The sequence below is a fragment of the Lathamus discolor genome, chromosome 3, assembly GCF_037157495.1.
Source record: "Lathamus discolor isolate bLatDis1 chromosome 3, bLatDis1.hap1, whole genome shotgun sequence".
Lineage (NCBI taxonomy): Eukaryota > Metazoa > Chordata > Aves > Psittaciformes > Psittacidae > Lathamus > Lathamus discolor.
Window position 1 is genome coordinate 87924042 of NC_088886.1, and position 26471 is coordinate 87950512.

General features: G+C 40.3%; 1 protein-coding gene across 5 annotated transcripts in view; it reads right to left on the bottom strand.

Moving 5' to 3' along the window:
- Positions 1–6269: 6269 nt before the first annotated feature.
- RAPGEF4 (Rap guanine nucleotide exchange factor 4) overlaps positions 6270–26471 on the bottom strand; it is a 149873-nt gene continuing 129671 nt past the window's right edge. For 4 of the 5 annotated variants that reach the window (XM_065670351.1, XM_065670353.1, XM_065670355.1 and 1 more), the window contains 8 exons: positions 25927–26052; positions 25286–25464; positions 20630–20720; positions 18379–18429; positions 17655–17742; positions 17259–17323; positions 9044–9098; positions 6270–7534 (listed from right to left, as the gene is read on the bottom strand). In XM_065670351.1, coding sequence (XP_065526423.1) covers positions 7407–7534; positions 9044–9098; positions 17259–17323; positions 17655–17742; positions 18379–18429; positions 20630–20720; positions 25286–25464; positions 25927–26052 — 783 coding nt within the window. In that variant the 3' untranslated portion in view covers positions 6270–7406. The remainder of the gene's footprint in view (positions 7535–9043; positions 9099–17258; positions 17324–17654; positions 17743–18378; positions 18430–20629; positions 20721–25285; positions 25465–25926; positions 26053–26471) is intronic. The other variant, XM_065670352.1, reaches the window with a different exon arrangement.

Sequence of the window (26471 nt, forward strand, 5' to 3'; positions counted from 1 at the left end):
GTGTGCAATGGGTGTCTTACATGTGGATCAAATACCTGCTTCGTGCATGTTGATTTTCAGAACTGGCAGGCTGCAGCTTGTACACTATTTGTCTTTTGATCAGTATAAAAGCACATACAGCTTCTACAAAAATGTCAATATAATTAACAAGGAGATAGTAATGAAATGGCAAAATATTAAGATGAAATATATGTATTGATTGGTTTATGAGAATGGTTTTCTTATCTTTTACTGGCACCACAGTTTTAGCTGATCATTATACTCAGCTGTAATCCACTCACTAGTACTCTTCTCAGTTACTATTTCATTGCATACTTTTAATTACATAGAGAAAGCTCATACTCCTTCTTATAGCAAATTTTGTGGTCAGTTAGACTTCATCTGTTGTTCTGGTTTTGGTACTTCTTTACTCTAAAATGTAGAATGGCTTAGCACTATTGTCTTTGTTTTAAAGCTGGATTGAATTTGTTCTAGCTGTGCCACTCTTGTGTTTTCTGATCTGCACTACTGCGAGCTCCACTGAAGCAATAGTCCCTTCATTGCCCTCGTAATCTTTTCCCAACTGGTTGCTCAGTTGTAGGGAATCCAGGGAGAGGCAGGTGCAATTTCACCTCCGAGGACCACCAAGAGAAGATGACAACAGAGGACATTCAACAGCTGGTTTAAAGCCTTGTATGCCGTTTTCTTTATTAAAATAATTAGTTTCTAAGTACATTTACCTTTATTGGAAAGTAAAGGCAGCCACTGGAATCATGAGAACTTCATCCACCATTGACAAGGGATCAGTTTGAACTGAAAAGAAAATATTAGCTCCTCTTCATGATGTACTATAGTGTCAGTAGCTTACATTTTTTTGCTATTTATTTAATTCAGAGTACCTTAATTAGAAACAAATTTGTCTGTTGAAGATCACATCTTTTTCTCTTTGGATTTAGAGATTAAGACTAGAAAATATCCCTAATAATAGACTGCCTCAGAAAAGTCCTTATTCTACTTAAATCAGCTAGATAAATTAGCTGTATTCTAGGTAAATCAGCCAGATAAATTAGCTGTATCATATCAGTTCCTTTGCCAGTGTTCCCAAAAAACGTGCTCACCCCCCCCCCCCCCCAAACACTAGCACACTATTAATATTAACAATGGCTAATTGTGACAGGAAGGGAAAAACATAGATCTGTGAAAACCTCTAACTAGTTCCTGGCAACAGAGCTAACTGATCAGGAGCATCACAAAGGAGTTACATGCCAGACAACTGGAACAGGAGAAACATTAGGGCAGGAATTACAAATGGAAGGCAATGTTAGATTTCAAACAGACTCTAGGCAGCAACCTGCCAGTACCGCAGCCCTCAAGGGTCAGTCCTACAGAGAATGGGGACATCTAAAGAAAACCTAAGGCAACACTGGCTCTCTGTTATCTGCGAACATCCACAATGCTGCCAACGGTACTCCTGCGCAGAAATAATGTACACCTGTGAAAAACCACAAAGAGTCGGCAAATACAGCCAGCGGATTCACTTGCTGGCTCGGACAGCATCTGAAGAAAGAACTATTTAAAAACACAAGAGGTGGTGCTATAATGAGGAAACCATGGAGAGCAGAAAGCTTATGATTATTGACAGAAGTTGATTAAGAAATGGATTATTGTCTGTTAGGATGTTGGAGTATCTACCGTCAGCTCTATCCAACATATCTTTATGTAAATTTCCTTTAATTGAAGTATTCATTTACAATCCTTATTTTCATTGGTAATACGCTTTATTTGCATTTGAAAACAGAAAGGGGAGAAAAAAATTAAACACGACTGGCTGACCCCTGCCATGTGACAAAGGCTTTGCTTTTTGTCACTCTGACCCAAATGGATTAGGGCCAGGAAAGAAAGGTCAGTCTTTTACCAGTACCCCTGTGTGTCACGTTTTTATTACATGGAGTTTCCAAGAAAAATATCCCAATTTGCGTCAGTAATTATGCATTCTTTATGCATTTTCATGTAGTCTTCTGAGTTTATTTTGCATTCAGAAATCACCTTTGAGTGCCAGACCTATTAAAAACAAACCCTTTGTGAAATATCCTTCAGCAGTTAAATGTAAGTGGTAGATTTTGTAGCTGTGCATGCTCTTTCTTTCCCTTTTAATAACAAGAAGCTTCCATTTTACAGGAGTCTCCCCATCACTTGAGTCATAAACAGCCAAGGCTGTGGTCGGATTACTTTCCTTTGTGAATTTATTAGTATTTTATTGCTAAAGCAGTGCACAGATGAAGTAAGAGCCAGTCTTACATGTCTTGTAGGTAAATGCATGGAGGATGTACCCCAGGTGCTCCTGCAGCACACTGACCATGGCCTTTCCCCATAGTGAGAAGCTGGAGGTTGGGTTTTAGCCTCAAGCCATGCTGGGGAGCTCCCTCTCCTGCGGGAATTGGTTTGGGGCAGCAGTGCCCATTCCCAAGAGAGGCAAAGGGGTGAGGGTCCCCTCCAGCTGCTGTCACCCCAGGCAGGGGACAGCCAGCCCCGCAGTACTGCTGGGAGTGTTGGGGGTTCCCTGGGCATAGCTAAGGAGGCAGGGCTCTGAGGACAGGCTGCTATGGAAGTTTCTGGTTTAGTAATTTGAATGCTAACTTTTTAATCTGGTCATTATTTTCTTTGATTGCTAATACCTTGACCTCTGGTGACAGCGGCAGCTTGTGCCTGCTAAACTTTAATGCAGGCTACAGTAAAGAACATTATGATTATTTGAAAAGGCAGGGTGTAATGCATTTCAGATTAACAGTGAAAGAAAAGCTATTCAAGTTAGAGGTTCACTTTGCCATATCTCTCTCTATGCTGCTTTCCTTATTATCAGTACAAAAAATGAAATGAGAATAGCACATCTTTTAATTTTCTTCCACTATTACCTCTTGATTTGCATTCAGAGCTCCCAGAAGAAATACCACTGAATTCAGAAGTAGTCTATTTAAGCTGCATGATGTTTAAAAATTGCTGGAAGAGGTTAAGGTACTGTATATTATGCAGTTGACCTTACTAAGAAGCTACGCTAACAATTTAGACTTATAATTTTGTTAAAACACTTTTTTAAACCAAAATTCATTATCTCTTTCGGTACCCCTGCAGGTTAAACCTTTTGATTTCTCTCTAACGTATTTTGTAAGATTTCTAAATTGTATTTAAACTCCTTGTACTTAAAAGGTTGTTTTGCCAGTCTCTCCTTGAAAAGAGGGGATTTTTTGTCTGTTTGTACCTGGCTGCAGAGGCAGTGCACCTTCACAGCATTTTCCTTGGGAGGGAAAAACCTCAGCCCTCCATCTGCAGAGTCCTGCAAACACATTTGAAATCTTTCATCTGGCACTGTTATGTCTTTGTGGCTGATCAGGTTAGAACAAGGCGTCTGAGGAAAATACTTTGGATGCTGCCTTTACCAAACAGTTGTAGTTTCCTGGTACGTTGGATTCAGCTCCCTGGATTTAACCTTTGTTCCCTGGTTCTGTCTAGGGATGGCCAACACAGGCCCTGGTCACTGAGAAAAACAGCAAATCCTAACAAAGCATCAATAGTGAAAAGTGCCAGAACAGGGGACAGCTGAACCCTGTGACTCTTGAGCTTCTGTAGCCCTAAATAGGGGTGTTTGTGCTCTGTACTGCTGCTTGAACAAATAAAACGTCAGCAGTGGATTCCTGTAATGCTGTGTTTTCCAAAATGCCCAGGGTGCCACCATGCTGGCTCTGCAGTCTCCATCAGTGGGTGTTTATCATGGCACTGCCTCCTGGTCAGCTCTCATATAAAAACTACAGTGCGACTCTGGCAGTGAGTAAAATAGGGTCAGCGCTCTGGGGCCTGAGGCCAAGTAGCACACGCCAGCCCTATCAGCACTGCCGGACCCATGACCCTCAAGAATGATTCTCCTTTTGAGCAGGTTTCTGTTTTTTCAGTCTGCAGTGTTGAAATACAGAAGGAGGTGAGCTGCAGTGTTTATGCTGTTCATACAAGTGGGCATGATTGAGGTGCGAAGCATCCTGGGTCCCACTGGAGAACTTTGGGAGGGGATGGAGACAGGCTGGACAGGCTTGCCATATTCCCCACTGGAAATGATCCCTGGCGCATGCTCGCCCCCCATAATGGCTGGATGCTCTTAAGCCATTCTGGTTGGCATGGACCAACATCAGTCCAAATGCTACAACTAAAGCAGTAAGGACCATGAGTAGCACAGTGCTTTGGATCGCCGACCCCTTTTGCTTGGCTGTATTGACAAAGCACCCAAGCCCAAGTTTGCAGCTGGCCCTGATAGCCAGCAGGTCAGGGGTGTCTCCTCACTGAAACAGGATCAAGCTGTGACTCGCAGCTGCCAGCACAAGGTGAGGACAGCATGGGTGTTTCGACACTTCCGTGTTTCCCGAGTTCCTATTCATTCTTCACACTATTGCAACAGGTGCTGGGACTTCACACAGCACGAGCAGTGTTATAGAATGCTGCCTGTCTGCAGTAAAGACAATGAGGGGAGCAAGGGAAGCCCGGTTTGGAGCCCCGAGACAGAAGGTAATAATTTAATCTTTAGGTATGTAGACTGTGATCAGCATGACAGTAACTGAGCCACTTGAATAAGTTAGATACAGAAACAGCAACACTCGTTACTTATACAGCACCCTTTATTGGAAAATTAGAAAATGCCAGATACCAGTTTCATAGAGTAGGTAAACTGCATTCATCTGTTCATATGGAGGTGCCATAAAGCCTCTGTCTGTATCACTGGGATATATCTACACAACAAAGACTGTTTGGCAACTAATAAGTAAAACAGTTAGAGGTTTTGAGGAATAAAAGAATAAACCAAGGGGATAAAAACATACTAAACGGATGAAGAATTGGTCTCTGTGCAGAGCCAAGCTGAAACTTGGCAGCTTTATAAATCAGTTAACATAGAAATAAATGAAAGTCCAAACAACAGCAACAAATCTGGAACAAATAAAATCATGACCTCACAAATGTTATAAATTGAAAGTAAAGATAAAAACATCTTTTGAATTAATTGTGTCCCTATACTTTATTTGACTGCATACTTTGCTTCTGGGAAGATTCCGTATCTGAAAAAGCCGTATGAAGTATATTCATAAAGCAGTACAAATGGAACTATTTCTCACTTGAAATAACAAGACACAAATTTGTCTCTATGTTATTAGCTGGTTATCCTCTGAATCATCCTGCACTTCTAGTCAGACAGCAAAGTTAAAATAAATTATTTCATCATGCTGAAGAATGTTTCTTAACTGTGTAATTCTTTCCTTTGCAGACGGCAGGTACTGAGCAGATAGTGGTTCTATGTGTCAGCATTTCCCTGGTGATGCTCAGCTTTAGCAGAATTTATGTTTTGACTAAAAGGATGCGATTATTTGTACAGATAAAAAAAAAAGAAAATCTTTATGCATATACTGACTCCACTCAGTCCTGGCCAGTGCCAAGAAAAGTATACACTGTGTCTGAGGTGAAATGTAGACTGTATCAATGAAGTCATCGCTGAAGCTTCATCATGAGATAATAGGTGACACTTCCAATTTCAGGCTTAATCAGCTTTATGACATCTGGCTTCACAGAGCAGACCTGGTGTGAATGCAGCAGGGAAGACTTTTGCCATTTGAACATCCTCATTCCATCGGCACATGCTTGGCCCCATCAGTGCTTGCCCAGCAGCAGCACAGTACTCCATCCTGTGGAGTGATCAGGCTGGCACAAATGATCTTGGCGAGGAAAGGTTACATGCCAGATCACCTCTTCCCTCAAGGCTGCAGGACCTGATAGACCTCCCTGAGGTGACTGAAGCCAGAGGGCTCTTAAGTGCCCCATTAGCCTAGGTCTCAGCTTGAGTTAGCCTACCTGAGGTAAAATGCTGTCCAAGAAAAGGTAACCTGTAGTCCTCTTATTAGTGACTGAGCAGGACAAATTAGTCAGATAGCTAAAATGAAGAATACATCCCTTCTTCATTTTAACCTTTCCAATTTAAGTGTTTTCTATGTTTACATGGGATGGTAGGAGCCTTCTTGGAAACTCTAAACAAACCAGCTAATAAAACCATAGTGTTACATCACTGCAAGCCTGTCATCCCCTGTGGCAGGGATGGATCTGACTGGCTTTAAACTGGTCACCTGTATCACAATGGTCATTGTCTAACTGCAGTTTCAAGGCCCAGCAACTGACAAGAACAGTTTGCTTTATCAGCCAATTAACAGCATCAGTATTTATGCAGGAATGAAGATGAAAGTGCAAATAAGGCCAGTGACGAGACCTTTCCAGCAATTACATTTAATAAAGTATTGCATGTTATTTACGGCGAACGTACATCACACAATTCCTACACATAAAATGCACACAAAAAGAGTGACAAAAGCATCACTCTCGTAACATGCTAAACTAAATAAATAAAACAGTTATTTTGGCACAACCGCTATTACATAAATAAATATTCTAGAACATAATGAATTAACATTTATTTACAGTCTATTGAAAGTGCAAAACAATTGGCTGAAAATTAAGATATTTGTAAATGCTTAAGACCAGAAAATATGTGTTAACCAGCCACAATTAATGATAGCTAAAGTTTAAGGTTTTAATGTCCAGGAAATTATTCTCTTGAAATCTGTTTGTGCATATTGTGCTCTTTTGGAACCAGTCCTTTGCTACCTTGATGCTATTGATTCTGACAGCCTTACTATTGTAATGGAATTCTGTAAAAACCTGATTGGTAGTTTAAAAAAGAAGTAAAATGTAAACACAGGTTAATCTATCCATCATCCAAAGTGTTTTCAGTCCTGTCAGTTCTCTGAAATGGCCACACTGCTCGCAGTAGTAGGCAGTACACTTCAGGTTAGAAATTTTTCTTAGTATCTGTTATATTTCAAATGGCAATATTTGTTAAGTCTTCTCTGAATGGAGCTTATTATACCTTGGACGTCTCTTGAACCTACATTCTTACATCAGATGTCTACATGCATCTTCTACTGAGGTCAACAGTAGCTGGGCAAGCTAAACCGGTGATCAGTTTTGGTCCTGACCTGGAGAATAAATCATAAAATACAGATTTTTAATTAGGCAGAAAAACTCTACTTCCCTTAGGATTGTTACAAGCTTTTTGTGCATTTTTCACTAACTGTTCTATTTTATCCTTTGCCTTTTTTATCCATGTGAGAAATCATTTACTATAAGATGAATTAACGGTTCACAACACGGCCACCCGTGCAGCTATAGTGCATATATTCTTCTTCAGCCAAAGTTCTCTGGCAGGCTGGTACATTGTGTGTTGCCTAAGACCTTAGAATATGGTTTTGCTTATTTTTGTAGTGGCAGTGCGGTAGCAGAGAAAGTGAAGTTCTTAACAAGTGACCTTGACAGGATAAAAGATCATTTCTCATCACGGCTTCAAATGTTTATGCTCGACGCGGTTCTAGTCGGTGAGACATCTGTGATAAAGTTCTCTGGTTGTCAATCACATTTAATTGCCGCACATAGCTCCGAACATCCTGATGGTTCTTATTAGTTAGGGCTGCGTCGGGATCTGGTGAAAGAGAAATGATGTAGGATTGATACACTTAAATGAACAAATGCCTGAACAGAATGCGGTAACTCTTTACAAGCTGTCACAGGAAACACCAGATCCTGGTGAGTTAAAAAGAAAATATTTAGAAATCGCTCTCTTTGAAGCCTTTCCTCCATGGCTGAGTCTTTCTGGTTCCTACCCCCACAAATTAACTTTTTCTCTCAGATATACTTGGCTACATGTCCCCAGATTGACGGCTCTTGGTTACAGTTTTATACATCACCTTATCAGTCAAATGCTATAAATTATATAGCTAACTAGTATGATTTAAAGCTGCCCATCTGGTTTTGAACCAGCAGCTTTCACACGGATTCAGAACTCTATGATTGATTTAAGCCTCCTTTCAGGAAATATTCCCATTTCTAACTCAGCATTAAATATCTGTAACACAACAGTGCTTTGTGACTGCCCCATTCAAGCTTACCTTACTTAACATAACCTCATTATATCTACTCCAACAATTATGAAATACCATAGAGTTAAAATCTGAGTATCATCTTCAGCCTCACAGTGAACAGCTTACAGTTCAACAGAATATGTATTAGGTAACTTCTCTAAAAGAAAGATGCTTCAGTATCTATTATGTATAAATACACACACAAAAAGCATGGGACTTAGATACGGTACACCTCTATACTGACATATTGTTGTATCATGTATAGTGAAAATCCACTTCCACTTCTAAATATGTGGAGGTCTCACTAGTTCTTAACACATTAAAATTAAAAGATACATAGCTAGAAAAACTTCAATAGTGGGAGAAAAAATTAAAAAGCTCCCTTATCCTGATCTTCCAGAGTTAAGCTTTGATCCAGACGGAAAGAAGCTATTTTTATAATAATATATTGTTTTATATTATTTCTTCTGTTCTTTGAGGAAAAGGAACACTGCTGTGTAGCAAAATGAGTGAAGTGCTGAGGAAATGCCAGTGTGACAGGCACTGACAATGCACCTAGATGGGATGAGACCCACAGAGCAATCCTGTTTGACCGTGCAGCTTTGTCATCTTTCATGGCCTCAAGTTCTGGTAATTACACTGACAAACAGGTTTTAAGCTCACCACCTGACGCAGTTATATCACCTATAAACGTCATGTTTCCGGATTGGTTTCCTATAAAAACAGGGTTTATCCAAGCAAGTATCTTGCGTGTATCTGTGTGCTGCTGTCTGCTAGCCTGATTTCAACCACTTCAAAACCCAGTGGCTTATTTCAACAAATTCTAACTTGACAGATGTGTGGAGACCTCACTGATACTTAGCTCTTTCACATGCTTGGAGAAGAGATGGAGGAGAAGGAGCTTATTAGAGCTTCTCGAAGGATATTTCACCCTGCGAAGCATCGAAGGATCCAAACAGGGAAGAATCACTGAAAACCAGGCTTTTCAATTCTGGTACACACAGAATTAGCTGTAATTACTGTAGCTACTGATGATAATGCTGACTGTGCAGATGTTGTAATACACTTACTGAAAGATTGGCTTCGGCAGAATTTCACCGTCCTGACAGTGTTGGCAATCATGCGCTGGAAAGAAAAGATGGGATGCAATCAGGGAACAAGCACTGTATTTCATCATCATTTAAACGAAGCACCTAACTGTGCCTCAGTGTGAAGACATATGCCAATAAAAGCAGTCATATGAATGAAAATATAATTTTAATGCTGATACTCTCATGTGTAGGGTGTGATTTGCATTTACACAGGCTTTAAATGAGCGTGAGTGTAATTTACATGTGCTCAGAGAACCCTTACCCTTGCTTGGATGCTGTAAAGGGCCTTAACTAAGAATGAAAATCAGACCCTTCAATGTGCATTTTTTTTATAAGATCTCACATTCAGAAGTAAAAGGAACATCATGTAGAACAGCTTGGAATATACACGTTAATTTTAAGACCATCAGTTCCTAACAGCAAGGCCATTTCTATAACATACTCAGCAATCGAAGAGCATTCACCTTTCATATGAATTTGCGTTTAAAATGCAGCCTTCCCATAAAATGACAGTGTAAAATCAGCATGTGAGAGTGCATGTTTGCTGATTCCCTCTGAAAGTATGCTTGATTCACAGGTGAGAAGGCCACCATTAGAACTGTGGTCAAGTAGGCAAGTTTCATCAAACAGAACTGTCAGACAGTGCTAGCTTGCACAAGTGTATCTAACCCAACATGAAAGGGGATTCACTTTTGGTGGACACCTCTCCTGGTAATTCACAAAAAAAGCAGAAGTAACTTCAGTCCTTCTTGGCTGTGCTTTCTCTTCAGTAAATATGCCATTATTTCACTCACTTGGCTAAGAAAATATTCATTAATACATTTCACTCTAATAAATCAGATGCTATTTTACAATAGTCTTAAAGAACAGAAATGAAGTAAGTAATAAAGCCAAACATTTCAGATTTAGTTCTGGACTGCAAATTTTAACTGGGTTGTGTGATTAGTACCACACAGGTAATACTCCCACCAGTGTAGGAGCAAACTTGGTTGTTCTGCATAATATCAAATAAACTGAAATTTCAGCAGTAAAACTGAATCCCTTAGCTAGATAGCTTGAGTCAGTCACTGTTATAAGGACAACATTTGTTTCGGTTTCTTTTGCTTAGATTAAAAAAAAGCAGGGAAGTGAAATGCTATTCCTAATCAGAGTCTAATGTTTGTTCCAGCACTTTAACATGGTCCAACAATTAAAACACAGCTACATCTTTTACCACAGCACACTCTTGCTCCCCAGTATTAGCACACTATTATGATCTTACATTAAAATGATGTTATAAATAAAATGCCCTTGTGAAATCTGTCATTCCAGAAGGGGGAATCACCAATGTAAAATGTTCCTTAACACAGACTGAGCAATCTAGACATTTTAATGTGCTGACAAGCATACAAAAATGGATATGGCTAGTGTTCGCATTAAAAATACTAGTGATATATCATGTACTAAATTTTTGTGGATTACACATCGTATAATCAAATGAACTGCAACTATTCTGAAACTGATCTAAAGTATTTTAATTCTAAAACACAAGTTCCCAAAAGATCCAGGGAATTTGTATATGCATCTGCTTATATTTTTTCTAAAGTCATATGTATTTAGATGTGAAAAATAAGTAGATTTCAAGTAAGGGTAATTTTTTTCCTAGGTTAATTTTCATACCTCTTCAAGCCATTACGAGTAGGCAGATTTTCTGAGGCACTTCCTTTGCAAACATTCTCATATGTGCTTAGCATTAAGCATGTGAATAAGCCCCATTGACTTCAGTGGAACCTCTTAAATACTCAAGGATAAGCACCCATTATAGTATCGGATTGAGACAGAATGCACTGCATATTACAGTGTTAGTTATTCAAGTGTAACCCAATCAAATGAAAATCAAAACAACATGAACATGTAAACATGAATGCTTCATAACTCTTACGGTTTCACATTCAGCTGCTTTATGTGATGCTGCTATTTTGATTTACACCGTTTCAAAAAGTACTCCCCTAAAACAACTACAAGGAGAGCCCATAAAGTTGAACTGGACCGGCCAACATGATGATGTTTCAAGAGCATCTAAGGTCAAGAGAAGCTTTCCTAAGGACACTTCATTTTTATGAAGATAGCTAGTGTTGCTTGATGTGCCCTCTAGATGGACTGTTAATACACACCCTGATTTTTCATACTTGTAAATGTTTATGTTTTGCAGCCTCATTTCATGATGAAATTTGGAGCTAGGCTGTAGGCTCAGTGTTTGATTAGTTTAGTGTTAAGCTTCTGAAGGGAAAATTTAGATTTATCAAAAAAGTGTGCTCTGTGGAATCTTTTTACTCTTTTTTTACGTGGGGAATTGGTTCTGTAAAGAAGCATAACATTTAGAATAAGTACTGTAATAGTGTATTGTACTGAAAGACAAAGTATGAGTGGAGCAAAGGTTTTTTAAAAGTTTTCACTATTTCCAGATTTCTCTTCATATGGGCTCTTCCAGGCAAAGAAAACCAAAGCGGCCATGATCTTGTCTGACTTCTGTTTAGAGGCTGAACTGCCTGGCTTCCTTCCGTTTAGAGGCTGAACTGCCTGGCTTCCTTCCACTGGCTGAAAGGATTCATTTTTAAGGAGTTACTCTGCCTATTCTTCAGGATACTGTCATTCAGTCTGTGCATTTTGAAGTATCCTGGCAATGAGGAACCACGAAGGAATAAGGGAGTGGATGTTAAGGCAGAATAAAAGGAGAATCTGTGGCCAGAAGACAGAGATGCAACCCAGTGAGGAGATTCTGGAGTATTAGGTATCCTTGAAGAGCTCCTTTCACATCATTGCTTTTTTTCCATGTGCTGTTGTACTGTCTAATACAAACACAAAAGAGCTCCTCTTTGGAAGGTGCACATAAAAGCATGAACTGAAAGTGAATTTCCCTTCCTGAATCTTGTAGATAAGTTGGATTGTCTTCCTTTGATTCAAGAAAACTAGAAACATGTACAGAGAAAATGTTCAGATGGAAGTTTAATTGCCAGCTCCTTAATCTTTTTTCTTTAAACAGAGGATTACCTCTAGTTAGTGCCTGCAAAAGTTAACCTCTGCTTACTCACTGTGCAAAGAAAGACCATTATGGAAAAGCCATGCAAACTTCAATGTGGATTTTTCTGAAATAGAACCAATTACATAATATGACAAGCAACCACTACTACCAGCATTCTGTATGTACACAGCAATACCCTTTCAAGTTTCACGCAGTTTGGAATAGTGGCAGCAGGCCTGCACATTATCTTCTAATCCATTCCAAACCCAGGTTTCTAAATGTTATAAATATTCATATATGCCATAGAAAACTAGTAAGGGCTTTAGTCACACACTTTTTGCATAATCTTTATGTTCCAAAAATGAAAGAATGTTTGCCCTTTTTTTGCATAAGGATCAGAGTGTGAATTCCCTTTTGTTCATATCCACAAAACCCGAAAACCAGCATGTGCCAATTCTCTAATCCTCATTTCACACCTGAAGGGTGAAGAGGCTTCACAAAAAGAAGCATCAGTGGCCAGCATCATGGCACTGCCTTGTGCTGCCATGGTAGGTCAGCACTTTCAGAGCTCTTCCGTGTGTCCTTAAAGAGATTCATACTCAGTACTTTCCTCACTTTCCTCTCTCTTCTTTCCCTGGCAAGAAATAATTCTAGGAAAAGGCTTTTAAATTTTCTTCTAAATATACAGCTATAAAAGCAGTGTTACTTGAATGTTGCCATGTACTGCACTGCAGGTTGTAGCTTGTCCCTTATCTGCTAAATTATACGGAGTTCATAGGAACTAATACCACTGGTGGATTTGGGGGCTGTCCTTCACCTGAAAAGAAGGTCATTAATGAACCTAAAAGACAAAGTGTGTATTTTAGATGACAAACTGTGTTTGCTGTCTACTGCCATCTTGTAATCTTTCACCTACTTGCAGCTCTCAAAATGTCCTCAACCAGCAAAACTACAACTACAGCATTTTTAAAACTTTAGAAGCCCATTCATTCCTTGTTCCTCTGTGACAAGCATGTCTTCAGTTTTTACACAGATGGGTCTTCTAAGGCAGCACTTACAACTAACATCGACTGTCAACTCGTAAGTGGAGAAAAGATGAGGGTAGTTTTTACTACATAAGGTCACAGAGCATATGCCAACATAGAAGGTACATCTGAGCAGCACCATTGTGGAAACAGCTTGTACCTTATCTCCATTAGCTACTTACAGGGTGCCACCAGGACACAGTGAGTTAAGAGCTTCAGTACTTCTCTAAAACCATGTCTTGTTTCGTATTGAAGACAAAGCCTTTTATTAAAGACTTGTATTACTAATACCACTAGAGTCAACTTAGTGACAAAAGTCTAAATGACATGTTCCAGGCTGATTTTAAGGCCCAATGTTTGTTTTCTCCAACTCTTCTCTTCTACCCCCTTGCTTCATGCAATAAATGGCATAGTAAAGAGCACAAGTACAGTGCAAATACAAAGAGCACACCTATTTCTGACACGTTCAATATTGTTTTCCCACATCTTGTACAGACCAAATGGGTTCGCTTACAAACTTCCCCATTTACACACAGTTGTGCCTCTACCATACACCCAGTATTCTCTTCCCTGGCTAGCTGTCCCTGCCCTCCCACTCCTCACAGCCTCATCCGAATAAAAGATTCCATGGAGATCAGGAGATGGGGAAGGGGAGGAAGGAGCAGGCAGTTTACAAAGGCAGCAGCAGGTAAAGCTCCGCAATGCTCTTCAGAGTGATGTCCCCCCTTGCTGCCGATACCACAGTTCTGTCACTACACCCCTGAAAAAGACCAATTTATAGGAAAGTGTAGCAAGAAAAAATTGACTCAGTCCCTTTCCTTTTTAGCTTGACTTGCTAAAAAAAAACCTAGGCTAATGTGATTTAACACCATCTGTCTCTTTTTCCCTTCTTCTCTAGATATTTTTGTCAAATCTTTAAAAAGAACCCAGAGTTTTCAAACATAAGAAAGCTCCTACCAATTTTCTGTGAAAATAGATGACTGTGAACAAGAGGAAGATTGTCTAAGTGCCTTCTCCTGTCTCCTTCAGGGAAAAGGCTGTAGTGCAAGTTCCTATGTTATGACAAAAGCCTATTCACACAGAATTCCCCAGCCATGAAGAAACCACACAAGCCCCAGCTGCGAGGAAAGCTCTGAGCAGAGCTTAGGCAGCCATGAAACACAAATGTTTAGGGAACAAGGCCTCGCCGTTTCTGGCACTCAGAAAACTCCTGGCTCAGACACTGTCTGATGGCTCCTGCATGTTTTAAGATGCATCGTTTAATACAAATAATAACAGAAACCTCAGAGAACATGAAAGATTTAAAGGAAGCTGTTTCAGCTGCAGAGATGCCACTAGATCAAACTTCTACTTTTGGCTGCCAGTTACAGGAATAAAGTTGTCAGCAGCACATCAGCTCTCGGGATCAGAGCTCTGTGGTGAGAATGCAGACATGATGCCAGAGGCTGTTCTCTGTTTCATCACTGTGCTTACATGAGAGTCGGAGGGACCCAGCTCCTTTGGTGGCAAGTGGCACCAGCAGTGGCAGCTACCCAGACATTTTTATTCATAAACTTCAGCAAGCATCAAAGTTAGGATGGATCAAGGGAAATAATTTTCCAAAGAACAAATATGTTTTAGACAGATCAGTAAGAGTGGCTCCCAGCCATATTCAGAGGTACCTCTATGTGCTGACAGAGTATCATGCAGCACAACAAACAGGCAGAAACAGCAAATGGCAGGACTTGATTCCTGGGAGGAAATCTGGTTTCTGCATTTCTCCTGAAATAACAGAATAGCAGAATAACATCGCAGATTTACCTCGAGTTTATACTTATGTAAAAGGAAGCTGAATTATCTGAGAGTTATCTGGCTGAGTGGTCTTGTCTTCACCAGTTAATATCTGGCAATTATGTGTGGATATGACAGTTGTAAGCTTAACACAAGTAGGCGGTAGCAACTGAGGTTTAACAGTAGGCTTTTCTTCTTTGCTTGACCTGATGACACATGCAAAAAAGCTAAAAACTGCCAGGTCCACATTAGGATTTGAATGAATTATGTGGGTGGAATCTGAATATATGTTGCTTTGAAGAGCTATGGGTTGAGAGAAGCAGTAAAAACATAGAAGCATGCAGAATAGCTAATGGAGAACATTAAAAAGACAAAAGATATACTTGTAGTAAGGCCTGGAGAAAAAGCAGAGTGGGCTTTTAGGTAGACCACTAACTGAAGAAAGGTTTAGAATGCTGAGAAAGGAGAACATTTCCCTTTCTGTTGTGTGGAGGAACATAAGACATTACATTGATTCTTTGAAAAATGTATAGCATCAAAAATCCATTAATCGGTCTTCACTTACCTCTCCTAAAGGACAAGCTCAAAGCTTGGGTTATTAATCAAAATGGGTGCTATTACCTTCATGCAGTATGCAACTTTATTTAAAACTTCTGGGTGCTAGCAGTAAATCCATGTTCTAGAGATAACACATAGAAGATAAGGCAATGTGCAGACTAGGGTGAAAAGGGCAGACCTGCTGCAGCCTAGCTATAGATCAGTTTAAGCTGCTATAAAACTCACTCCTGGTCTTGGGAGTGCCGAGTTGTAGTACAGAGTGGTGCAGAACCATTTCTAAATGACAAGCCTGGGTTGAACTTCTGTCTACGGGCAAGCACTCACAGGAGAGCTCCTGCCTCCTGTAATGGCTTTTACACCTATCAGGAATAAAGAACAGCCTGAGGCATACAGCTCTGTGGCTGCTGAAGTACCGGCTCTTCTGGCTCAGGAAGATGTAAGTAGGCCAGGTGAGGTGGACAAGATGGAGCCAGCCACGCAGCCATGGCTATAACAATGCAGTCGCCTTCCCTCCCAGTTTGGAGGTGCTCCAGCCAAGTCTGAGATCCCTTTGTGTTCCCCAAAATATTTACTGCCTACACTGATACATATATATATATTTATCTATCTAATTAGAATAGGCAGTCCAGGAAAAAATCCTTTCTGCAGGTAGAAGGCTCACGGCTTGTGGAAGGAGATGGCAGCACAGTCTGAGTATGCAGTTAGGGAATGTTATTATTATGAACTGAGGTCAGGCCCTTACTCAGGCATTAGTACTTCCATTTACTAAAAGAGGCTCAGCCTAGTAGACAGGTGTTTTCACCCTAGGACAGAGGCTGTCCTGGAGCTATTGACTAAAATCCAAGAGAAGAATTCACTCAGAGTGACAATGACTTTTCTGTAAATTTTTCTGAACACACCTGAAAGTCCTCCTTCCCCGCCCCCCCCCAGTACCAGTGCTCAGAAAGTAAGACAAGATCCTCTGCAGTGCTGTGGAAATAACCATGGAGTGGTTCTGGTTACTGTAGTACTAAGAATAAGCAGGTATAGGTGCCAGAGTAGATCTGCTCCAGCTCCTGAATGGAACTTTACTGCCGGAACATTAAGTCAGTTTTGGTTTTGCAGTGCAGCTGCTCATAGCTGGGCTTGGCTAACCCTGGTTCTCAGACACAGGTGTCATTAACCACATTAATTAAGAGCGTGACCTTAGCAATCAAAAGAAAAGGCTTCTCACTGCTAAGAAACTTGAGCTTCAGTTGAGATTCCTGCCATGGGAAGTTGCCTGCCTGCAGCATTTGACAGCAGCATTTGAAATTACGGGAGCTTAGGTGCGGGATTTAAAATAAATCAGATTGACCACAGTCTAACCTTCTATTATCAACCCCCCCTTACCAATATGAAAGCAATCAAATCACCAAAGTCTTCTTTCACTGTTAAAAGGAAGAAGAAAACAAGATGATGTGCAAGTTTTGTATTAAAGCTGCTTTCATTCTCTGAGGAGCAATGCAGAATTATCCCTGCCTGAGGCAGTTCAGTCTGGTTTGAAGAAACAGCAGTTAAAATCTCAGCTTGGTCCCAAAATGGCTGTTAAAAACTGTCTCTAGCAGCTCTGCTTCCTGTTACTGCTGCTGCCTCTCCTAGGAAACATTTTGGCTATGCATGGCTCAGTGGGCAGTTTCTTCTCCACCTCTGTGAGGTTTTCCAGAAACCCAGAGGTCCCAGGCGCTGTGCACAACACAGACTGTTTTTGCCAGCTCTTGGTTCTGCCTTCACTGTCTTTAACCCTGGAAATCATTGTTGAGAAGTTCTCTCTTGAAGAGATGAATAGGGAGGTCTTTCATTCAAAGTGTGGCATACATACCATTTTTTCGAAGTTTACTAGATTGTCCGTGAATGTCTTGTTTCCCTCATGAGTGAACGTCATGTCTGGATAGAAATAAAAGCCACACAAAAGCCCATTACTGAATCATGATCATACAAAACAGCAGAACATTTTATCTATCCCTTAGAAAAATCAAAGCAACTATAAAACATTTAGTTTTTAATTTGCAGCATTTCTGAGACTAGTAAAATTGAGGTATGATATTCAGATGTACTAAAGCAGTTTTTCTTGTCTCTGTGCCATGCTTTTTATAATGGAAAAAGATCATACCTCACACTGAGATTGATTTTTGCTTTTTTTTTGCTGCTACTCTTATTCTTCAAATATTTGACAAATAGCTTTCAAGTTAATAATTCTGGTAACATCCAAGCCTACCTTTTATAAGTAGTGGCATGAAAGGAATTATTGGAGGGTCCAATTTAGCTACAGTTAGCCTGTAGGCCCTATGGTTTCTTGATGGATCCTTAAGAAAAAAGAGAAATCAAATAATTACTAATACGTATTATTATACGTATCAAGACACCGTATGCATTCATTTAGACATCATGGCATTTATTAAAATCATTATTTTCTCCTGTGGCTTAAAAAGTGTATCTGCAAACTCAGATGTCTTTTACCATTCTCCCATAGAACTTACATGATGAGAATGCAGCCACTAAACACAAACATTTTTCATGCCGAATAGCAAGGTAAGGTATGACTACAAAAAAATGTTCATAGGAGGAACCACACATTTCTCTTCCCTCCTTGCAGCTGCAGATCCAGTTTTGCTTATGTTGTAACACTAAAACGTAACGCCTGGAAAAATCCAGGTTGGAAAATATAATTTCCCATATGTACTATTGGAAAACATGTGATAAAGCTTTTCTGAGTTCCCAGATTAACTTTGAGTGGTACATAAGTTCTCCCAGAGTAGGTTCCTAAGAGCATAATTTATTAGTCATACATACTTGTTTTAGCAGCTCTAAAATGGGATCATAAACTTCTTAAAGTCAAACAAGGACATATAAAATGTTCTGAATCAAGGAATTCAAATCAGTTACTCAGAAACTGAATTAGCTCAGATTGTGCATAGAATAAGGGATCCATTGCTATTCACCATTAAGCTTTCAAACTCTGCATAGATCTTCTTGAACTTGCTTGGAAGTTTCTGTTAATAAAAACAAAAATAGAAAACCTTAATTAAATCCAATTTGTGTGATGATTTTACTGTAAATGCTAGTTCCTTCTACAACACCCTAAGTCAGGAAAGTGCTCTTTCTGCCAGATATTTCTAACAATGTGCTAATCTAAAATACAACACGTTTCCTAGCAACCAGATTATAAATAGAGACGGGACCAGCCATGAAACCTGGATCCCGATTTAAACCCCAACTTGAATTTACTCCTTTGGGGTGTTTAGATTCAGATTTTTGTTTGGCACACATCGCAATCACTGAATTCAGAATGTACGTGAAAGTTCAAGTCACTGGTTTCAGGACATTCCTGATTATAGCCTATCTGAAAACTTAATTTACACACAGCTTGCGTAGGGGTAGCTCAGCTTAATTGTTCATACCTATGATGAACTGCCCTTGCAACATTCAAATCCATGCCTGGGCATTTCCAGGAGACTTTTTTGTTCATGCTGATGTATCATCAGCTATTGCTTCAGTTCATGACATGCCCAGCTGCCAACTGCTTTCTGGGGTATAAATTAATGAACAGTTTTTCAGTCCACAATACCTACACAAGTAACTCATGGTCAGCTGATCACACAGTGATTAGGATGAGGTCGGCTTTATTACATATTTTCTTTCCCTATCGTGTTGTGTCATAAATATTAAATAATTCTAATATGAAGATTGGAAGATACATTGTAAATTAGTTTTGGAGATCACAGTAATGTTTCATCCACACCCAGACTATGTCAGCTTTCTAGTTTTAATAAGAAATTTCTCTATATTTGCTGATTAAATCTGACTATTACTGGCAGTGGGTAACACTAAAAATTAATAGAGACTTTATAGTGCAGAAATGATTTTTTGCAATACTTTCTACATTTGGAGTGTGTACCCTAGCAAGCTATTTACACTGTGCCACAGCAAGGGCCTAATTTTTAATGATGTGTGTCAACAACTGTGTGCCTAGTTTGCATATGCATGCAGATTAGGTATTTGTGAAATAAGTGGTATAATTGGACATTTGCACCTGCAAATATCTAATTTGTGCATGCAACTACTGTAAATGCATGATAATATAGAAAAATCAGGTCCTGATATCTTTGTTTTTAAGTATAGTCTGTATATCTATCTGGCTAAAAATCAAGCTGCAGAGATTCTCTTGATAAACTGAGTACCCTACATAACCACAGCGTGGTAACATTTCATACCCCGCACCTACAAATGATCTGTGCCACTCCAGCGCAGACCCTGCAACCACTTCAGATTGTTGTATGTAATATATACATTAAATTCTCTCTTCTCTCTTCATACTACTCCTATACTAACTCAGATCTCCCAACTGTTCCTCTCAGTAGTCACAAATGGCCATTATTTTGAGAAACTGATTTGCAAATCCTGGCCTTTAGCACTGATTCTACATGCCACTTGCAATACATGCTATTGAAAATTAGGCTGGTGTCTTCTCAGATGTGTTAGTCTGATCTCCCATTTCAGTGCGCTTTTCAAAAGGTGATCACATTTTGGTCTCAGTTGCATCAATGACCTCAGTTGTGATTTTGAATCTCTAATGAACAAAATACATGCGCACTGCTTTGGACAACCACCATGTTCTTAGTGGTTCCATGTGCTTACTATCTCATCCTGCTGGATGTTTCACCCTTTTTATATTCTTACATGCAAAAGAGCAAAGCCACAGAAAAAGGTGGAAGCTCTGAGAATCAAGACCCAACTGACAGTAAGCAGGGGAATGTCAGAGAAAAGAACAAGAACTGGTTAGGACAAACCCACATTTTAATAGGGCAATAGATTCCTTATGGAGATCAGAAAATACTATGTATAAACAGAGGATGGATTTTAGAGAAGTATCTATGGAGTGATCTCACTGAATGACTGAATGAGTCAGAGGATGGGCTGATCTGAGAGGTTAACTGGCTAACTTGCTCATCCTGTTGGACAGTTTGGTGCATCAACAGAAGCTGCTGTTGTCACTCTTATGAACTGCTTGTGAGTACTCAACACACCTATGGGCATACTGTCTTACTAATAAAAATTGTTAGCCTAAGCTAAAGGAGCTGAATTAGTAGATCTAATTATTATAAATAATAAAGGCCCAAGTCATGTGTTTTGCTAACTAAAAGCACAAATTCCAGTCAAACTTCTTGGAATTGGATTTTAATGAAGACTTACCTCCCATGTTAACGAGAGACGGCTCACAGCAACATTGCTCAGTCCCATAATAATAGCGAAAAAGGAATTCAGATTTTTGTATTCCTTACAGCTGAAACACAAAGGACCAAGTTTTAAGTTGTATGTATCAGTCAGGGCAGAAGTACACATGCTGAACCCATGCATCTAGCATAGATCGACTGTATTTGGCCTTACATGCCTGCGGCACACCGCTTCACCAATGTGTGAGTAATTCACCACACTCTGGAGGTTCCTTTCCCCTCTCTCCTAAAATGACCTCTTGCTTCCACTTCACTAGGTGACAGCTTCTGCAAGGACATTAGAGTCTTTGAAGCTCCACCCTGCCCAGAAACACAGTCCTAGAACACAAACTAGGCTCAATTCAGTCCCAGGGAATACCAGGACCAGTGGAAGCAATTGGTTTACAACCTCATTTGCTGCAGAACTTGCTGACAGCTTCTGAACAGCTACTGAATATTAGAAGTTGTCCCTAGACAATCTTCACTGCAGTTTACAGGGGCATTGAGTCTTTTCAAAGGGAGAAGACCAGCTGTGTAGAGATGCCTGTGTGTCAGTGACCTCTCTCAATAGATGTGGTTTCTAACTAGGACTTGTAGATTCTGGAACTCTTTAGGACGTTTCAGGCAAAACCCTGCCATTCATCATCATTAAATAGGTCCTGGATATCAGGAGCTCTAGATCATGCTTAATCCCTAATGCAAAAGAGAAATTTTGTTAACATCAGGAAAAACTGGAACACGAAACTGAGTATTATGGAAGATCCAATACACCATATGCAGGAGCAGACACAATCTGACAGGAACAGCCCACACAACTGCTCAGCTGGGACTGCATCAGGTGGCTCATTGTCTCAATGGGAAGGAAAAAGAGAGAACAAAGCCTGTATTTCATAAATCCGTGTCTCACTAGGTTCCTGCAAATAATATTCTTTTTTACACCATTTGCCAAGATCTGATTTCAGCACCTCGGTCTGCTGGGTTTTTTGCTGTTTCCTAAGAAAACTTCCACAAGATCCAAGCTATGATTCTCAGATAGGGTTTTTTTTATTCATTGCTGAAGCTCTTAGCTCCTCTGAGGAATCCTCAGCTCCCGATGAAATCAGTACAATCATCAGTCCTAGTGGTGGACTCCATAGATGCCACATCACTCTACTGTTATTCTGCTCTTTCTCTGTCTCCATTTCACCAGACTCAATGTATTGAGTGGGTGAGTCCTGTAGATCGGGCCTTACTTGTGCCTGCCGTGTGTGAACATCGAGCGCATGAAAAGATGAATTCTCCCATCTGATGGTCTGTCTGTTGGACACTGCTGCCCCCTCAGATCGTCCGGCAGAGCTGCTCATGCAAATTCTCCATCAGATTAGGGACAGCGAGCAAGGTTAGCCAACTTGTTCTGACTAGGGCAGGTCAGGGAAAGCCTCATTAGAGGATGTGAGGGGAGATGAGGATGAAAAGCAGGATAGGCTGTGAGTGATAACCTCTTCCCCAGGCACAATTAAATCCAGGAAAGGGTACCTGTCCACCTATCCAGCCTGGGATAGTGAGAATAAATTGTGGCATTGAGAAAATAATTAGCACTACACAGCAGCTGTGCTGAAACATGATAGGCAGCTGCAAATGCATCCACAATATGTAATTTCAATCTCATTTTAAAAAGGAAAAGTTTAGCCAAACACCTGTTAAGCAATGTAATTTAAAATTAAAAATCCATCTGGAGGTAAGACATTCTACATCAAATATTCTGTAAATTTTACAGGCTTTACACTAAATAACTCAGTTCCAGATAGAGGACCACTGTAAGGTAGTAGAAATAGTGCTGCATGGCTGCACTGCATATATGCTGCCTGTAAAACGTCTGAAAGTGGATCCTCCAAAGCACGACAGTGTGCACAGAGCAGAGGTCCCTCTCTGCCTCCCAGAACAGACTGTACTGGAAAAATCTTCCTGTAAGTATGAACAGTGAAAATAAACACGTGCACACTTGTCTCCAACACAACCACGCGTGCTTAAAGTCTCTCAGTACTTACACGAGCATATTGCTCCTGGCATTTTCTCTGTGAACACACACCCTTAAGAACTTCTTAGAGGCTCCTTGGGCTTATAACATATGCATGTGTATAGAAAGAATGATTTTCAGGAACTGAAAGGGAGTGGCTGAGTATAGCGATACACAAGAAGGTCTCTAAACAGCCTGTGGTATATATGCAAAGCTTAAATATGTGCAAACTGGGTTTGCACATATCCCTGAGCATATGTGCAAGTACATCCTAGAAGGCCTTTCTGATACAATTAATATGGGAAGAACTCACTGTAGGAAATATAATTCACTTTTCCCGTTTGTTTGAAAGTTTAATCCTACAGTGACTGGAGAAAAGAGATGAACCTGGTAACTTCTACATCCTTTCCCTGCAGATACAAAGGCAACAGCAGCTCCTGGAACTGAAAGCACACATGCACAGCACTTGGAGCCAGCACTTGGCATTGTGCTTGCCCGCACAGGCAGGGAGCACACATCACAGGGTGCGTGGGGTGGCAGACACAGAACGATGTGCCTTCTGCGATGGTTCCTGAGCCCTGAGGCGCAGAACTGAAACAGGGCTCTCAGCTAGCTTTGAAAATCAGTATGTGCAAGGTACCTTGTTACTATCAGTCATGCCTAAAATTAATAGTGCAGCACCGAGCTGTTCTCCCCAAACACTTTTCTAACGAGCCTAGTGCTTCTAGGTAGGGTACAGTTCTCATTAGGTCTCTTCACAAGCGAAACTTCCTCAAAGACACTCCTTCAAGGCCTGGGCCACCATCTTTTGATCCAGTTCCTTGCCTTTTTGTCCCACTAACTTCAGTGCACTTGTGTTTGTTTTACCATATGCTGTGGTACCTGTTCCCATGGCAGCACTGCACGGAGGGCAGCAGCCTGCCAAACTTCCCTGTGGCCTTTCCAGTGGCTGCAATTCAACCTGCCTGCTCCGTCTGCATGGAGGAAAACCTTCTGCCTCACGTTGCTCTGCTGGTAGGAGACAAAGAGGGCTCAGCAGAGCAGACTTCTTTTAGCTGTTTATTTTTAGCATTGCAGTGATACCAGAAACATGGAAGTAAACAGGAGGTTGTCAAGCTGTTGTAAATAGCATAGGATTAAACCCCTGACACTGAGGAACCCACGGGCTGGGGCAGTCTATTAAGGAGATATTTAACTGTAATTTTTAGGATACTTGATTTCAAGTGTTTATGGAAATGACTATTGTTGCTTAATTTGCCAGATTTCAACCTTTTCCCGTTTAATGCCTGAGTTCAGAACAGACCCAGATGCCTCTGCGTGCAGGTGCCAGTGCCCTCTCCTGGACACAGCCCGCAGGCCGGCAGCATGCTTCCCGGTTCCGCTCTGCAGAATGACATAATGGAATATGTGGCATACATATTTTTAGAAACTACAGAGGTAAATTCTGTCCTCTGTTCTGAATATAAGCCTGGTCCTGCATGCCCACTACTAGAGTCTGAAATCGTCAGCTTCGACCAACTGTACTTTGACTGGAGAGCCCAAAGCAGTTCCCAGAGGAAGCTGGTACTGGCAGAGCAGGGTCCTTCCCAGAGAAGGTAGGCACGCTGATGCAGAGTTCTGATGTGAACCCTGATTTCAGCTATGTGGAATTACTAACTGGGAGGAGGGTGGCATCACAGCTCTAATAGTAATCTCTTCCTTCACACAACTACATTCAATGATACGAACTCATGGTTTAACTGCAAGTAAGAATTTCTTTGTTTGACAAGACTGTCTAATAGCCACAGTGTCCAAAGTCATAGACAAACACACAGGCGGTTCCTCAATGCACACCTCAGCTGTTTGTTCAGACACTCATGAATGCAATACATACACCATGAACTGCAAAGTAAGGAAGCAGGTAACTGATATAAAACTATAGCTATACAGGGGGCTGGAACATGTCCCTGCTCCCTCTCTGTCACACCCTTGCTTCAGTGATAAGGAGTCAAGGCCAACATCTTTGGCATGAAGGCTCCAAGGAGTTTAAGTCTTAATATGAATGAAGGAATAGAAAAAACACAAGAACTGCCTGCTATCCAAGTTCAGACCCAGTAGTTAGTAACAAAAAAGGATATTCTTATTGTTGTATTTTCAAACAAAAGTATTAGAAAAATATCCCAAGAAGACTGAAGGTAACATAAGCCTCATCATCTTCATACTACATCTCTTTGCTCTTCCCTCTTGGTTTTCCCACTCAGAGCAATTCTAAGTCTGCCTGAACAGCACCAGAAACACTTCTGTTCTTAGGAAAACTAAGGTTCAATTTTGTTAATATTTACTAGTTCGCATATTAATATTTGCTAATGCATGTAAGGGTAAATGAAGGCTTCTCCTAATGAACTGAAATATATTTACTCACAAATTTGATGTGAAAGCATGGCCCTAAGAGATCACAGATCAAGGAGCAATGGAAAGTAGGACAGGAAAGAAGACTATAAACAAGGTTCGATTCAGCTCTATAAGGAAATGGACAGAATTACCAAATACAGAACATTTTAACCTCTGCTGTGTGTGGCTGTCTGAAAACAAAAAAGAAAAATGACAACAAATTGACTATACTGAACCTCATTTCCAGCTCACAGATGACTGTATACTTACTGGGCTGCTATCTTTATATACTTCTTTAACAGCTGAACACGTTTGCTGAGTTGAGCACAAAGACAAATCTCAGTGACCACCCAGAACTGAATTTCATTAAATCTTCTTAAAAACAAGTCCAGATTTGCTGTGGTCTTTTTAAAATTGTGCCTCCCAAAAGTGTGATAAATCAGTTCCAGCTAGGAAAAAGAAAACAGTTTGGGACAGTTTTTGAAGAAATCTCATCTTTCGGACAGAGGAAAAGGGCTAAGAATGACCAGGTAAGTACCTAGCCTGAAACTTGCTCTGCAGTTTATACTTATTGCTGTAAATGACAACGATGCAGGTTGCAAACCCAGTAGACAATAGCTGAGGCATACTAAAAGCATAACTACAGACTACATATAAATAGTTTAATACCTTAAAACACATAAAACCAATTCATTAAGCAGCACATGCACAGGAGAAGTTTAACTTTATTTTTGCATTTTGCCTAAACCATTAAGAATGCCTTGTACTTTCAAAACTTGTAGGTGGCTTTATTGTAGTATTTGTGAAGATCAAGCTTAGAGAAAGTTTTGCAAGTTATGCACAAACCTACGATGTACAGCTAAACATTTTCTAACAGATTCTAATCTGCTGAATAGAATAGATCCTCATACCTCATGCACGCAGTTGAAGAGCTCCCAGTCATAAATTGTCATCTGATGCGCTAAGTCTTTGGAGCTCATCAGTTCAAATGTTCCTACTGTACCCGTCGATGGTCCTTCCTGTTCTGGTAATGGTGCCTACAAATGTAAAAATGCCATAAAAATGTTTTAGAAATACTACATTCCATGACTGGTGCTCTTCTTCCATAACATTTCTGATCTTTTTTTTTCCCTTATGTGACCACTTTCCTAAGCATGTTTCTAACATCAAAACCGAAATTTGCTTTTAACCACAGGCTGGCATTTAGGAAATGAGAAGCCCTGTGCAAAATCAGTATCCATTATGCACAGGATAGTCAGGAAAATTCTGAAAGCTCTTCAGAGGCACTGTAAGGAAATAACACAGACTGTTCTCAGCGTGTTATTTTTAGCATTGTTCAAAAATTTGAGGCCAGAAATAAATACTTCAATGCACGTTGCACTAACTAAAGCATGTCTGTTTAGGAGCATAGGTCTTTCCATAGAGCTTTTGTTACCAGTTTCCTTTTTTGTATACA